Below are 2,217 nucleotides of genomic sequence, written 5' to 3'. Positions count from 1 at the left end.
ATATATCCCCCTATACATCCATCCATGTATACATTCCCCTATACATCCATCCATCTATATATTCCCCTATACATCCATCCATCTATACATTCCCCATACATCCATCCATCCATCCATCCATCCATCCATCCATCCATCCATCCATCCATCCATCAATATATCCCCCTATACATCCATCCATCTTTACATCCATCCATCTATACATCCCCCTATACATCCATCCATCGATATATCCCCCTATACATCCCCCTATACATCCATCCCTCTATACATCCATCCATCAATACATCCCCCTATATATCCATCCCTCTATACATCCATCCCTCTATACATCCATCCATCTATACATTCCCCATCCATCCATCCATCCATCCATCCATCCATCCATCCATCCATCCATCCATCCATCCATCCATCCATCAATATATCCCCCTATCCATCCATCCATCTATACATCATCCATCAATATATCTCCCTATACATCCATTCCCCTATACATCCATCCATCTATACATTCCCCTATACATCCATTCATCTATACATCTATCCTTCTATTCATCCATCCAACATCCTCCAGCTCCTCCTGGAGGATCCTGACTTTCCCAGGCCGTCTGAGATATATAGTCTCTACAGTGTGTTCTGGGTCTGTAAATCTTATCTCAGTATGTATGTATGTATGTGTGTGTGTGTATATATCTATACACACACATATACGTATATATATATATATATACATATATACATATATATATATATATATGTATATATGTATATATATATTCCTGGTCTGAGCTTGTTACCGACCTGAGCCGCTGACGGACTCTGTGTTGACTGGACTGGAGGTGAGGTCCAGGGCTGGGAGGGGAGAGGACAGTCGGGGAGGTCTGGGTGAGGAGGAGGAGGCAGAAGAAGAGGGGGGGTCTCTCAGGGAGGAGTACATGTCCTCCTCACAGGATGCCTCCAGAGGGTCCAGAGACACTCTGGAGCACTCTATCACAATGTCATGGACTTCATAACACCTCCACCTGAGACAGGAAGTCATCACAGGGTTGGAATCAGATACTTTGTGTCTCTTATTCTGTTTGTAATTGCAGCTCTTTTATTTTGGCAGTTGATGTTTTTCACATCCTGTCAGAGCCTCTGTCACTTGGTGTCAGCTTCATACTGTTTAGCAGCTGTTCTGGAGCTTTCAGTCAGTCTTCCTCAGGAGATGGTGTGTTCTTTCATCCATGTCGGACAACAGCAGGAACAACATCATGTGATACGATCAAAAGCTCCAGAACAGCTACTCAATGGTTGACTCTGATGCTCCAGACTGAACTTTGAACCTCAGGTTTTTTTTCTGTTTGTTCAAGTTTAAAAGAAACTGAAGCAGGTTCAGGTGTGGGTCCTGGTCCTGGGTCTGGACTGTTACTGACCTGGACGGGTCCAGTTCATAGTCCTGAGTCCCTGTGACCAGCTCCGGGTGAACCCTGACATGTTCCAACATGGGCTGACAGCGAGACAGAAACAGACAGACACAGAGAGAGAGAGAGAGAGAGAGACACAGAGAGAGAGAGACAGAGAGAGACACAGAGAGAGAGAGACAGAGAGAGAGAGACAGAGAGAGAGACAGAGAGAGACACAGAGAGAGAGAGAGACAGAGAGACACAGAGAGAGACAGAGAGAGACAAAGACACAGAGGACATAAGTGAGTTGAAATCTCAGGCCTTGTCCACAATCATATATATATATATACACTCTACATCAGCAACACGTCAAACACCAGAGAAGAAGAAGAACAGAAGTCTTCATTGACATTTGTGCCGTGAAGAAGCTGCTGTCTGTGTCTGTTGTTGTCCAGGTGTAGGTGTTCAGCTGTGACATCATCACCTGCACTCTCTGCTCTACACAGAGTTGTCAGTAGCTTTCAGTTATTGTCAGTTATTGTCAGTAGCTGTCAGTAGCTGTCAGTTATTGTCAGTAGCTGTCAGTTATTGTAAGTAGTTGTCAGTAGCTGTCAGTTATTGTCAGTAGCTGTCAGTTATTGTCAGTAGCTGTCAGTTATTGTAAGTAGTTGTCAGTAGCTGTCAGTAGCTGTCAGTAGCTGTCAGTTATTGTCAGTAGCTGTCAGTTATTGTCAGTAGCTGTCAGTTATTGTCAGTAGCTGTCAGTTATTGTCAGTAGCTGTCAGTAGCTGTCAGTAGCTGTCAGTTATTGTCAGTAGCTGTCAGTTAT

The 2,217-nt window shown here is 44.1% G+C and overlaps 1 protein-coding gene across 1 annotated transcript in view; it reads right to left on the bottom strand.

Moving 5' to 3' along the window:
• The window catches only part of LOC111646396 (hamartin-like), a 25,385-nt gene that overhangs the window by 17,731 nt on the left and 5,437 nt on the right, over window positions 1-2,217 (bottom strand). The window contains exons 8-9 of the mRNA XM_023395869.2: window positions 1,419-1,492; window positions 805-1,025 (exon numbers count right to left, since the gene is read on the bottom strand). Coding sequence (XP_023251637.1) covers window positions 805-1,025; window positions 1,419-1,492 — 295 coding nt within the window. The remainder of the gene's footprint in view (window positions 1-804; window positions 1,026-1,418; window positions 1,493-2,217) is intronic.

The sequence above is a fragment of the Seriola lalandi genome, unplaced genomic scaffold, assembly GCF_002814215.2.
Source record: "Seriola lalandi dorsalis isolate HSWRI2012SDOR001 ecotype SW California unplaced genomic scaffold, Sedor1 jcf7180002054970, whole genome shotgun sequence".
Classification (NCBI taxonomy): domain Eukaryota; kingdom Metazoa; phylum Chordata; class Actinopteri; order Carangiformes; family Carangidae; genus Seriola; species Seriola lalandi.
The sequence above is the reverse complement of the archived record's forward strand: the minus strand, read 5'-3'. Positions and strand labels throughout refer to the sequence as shown.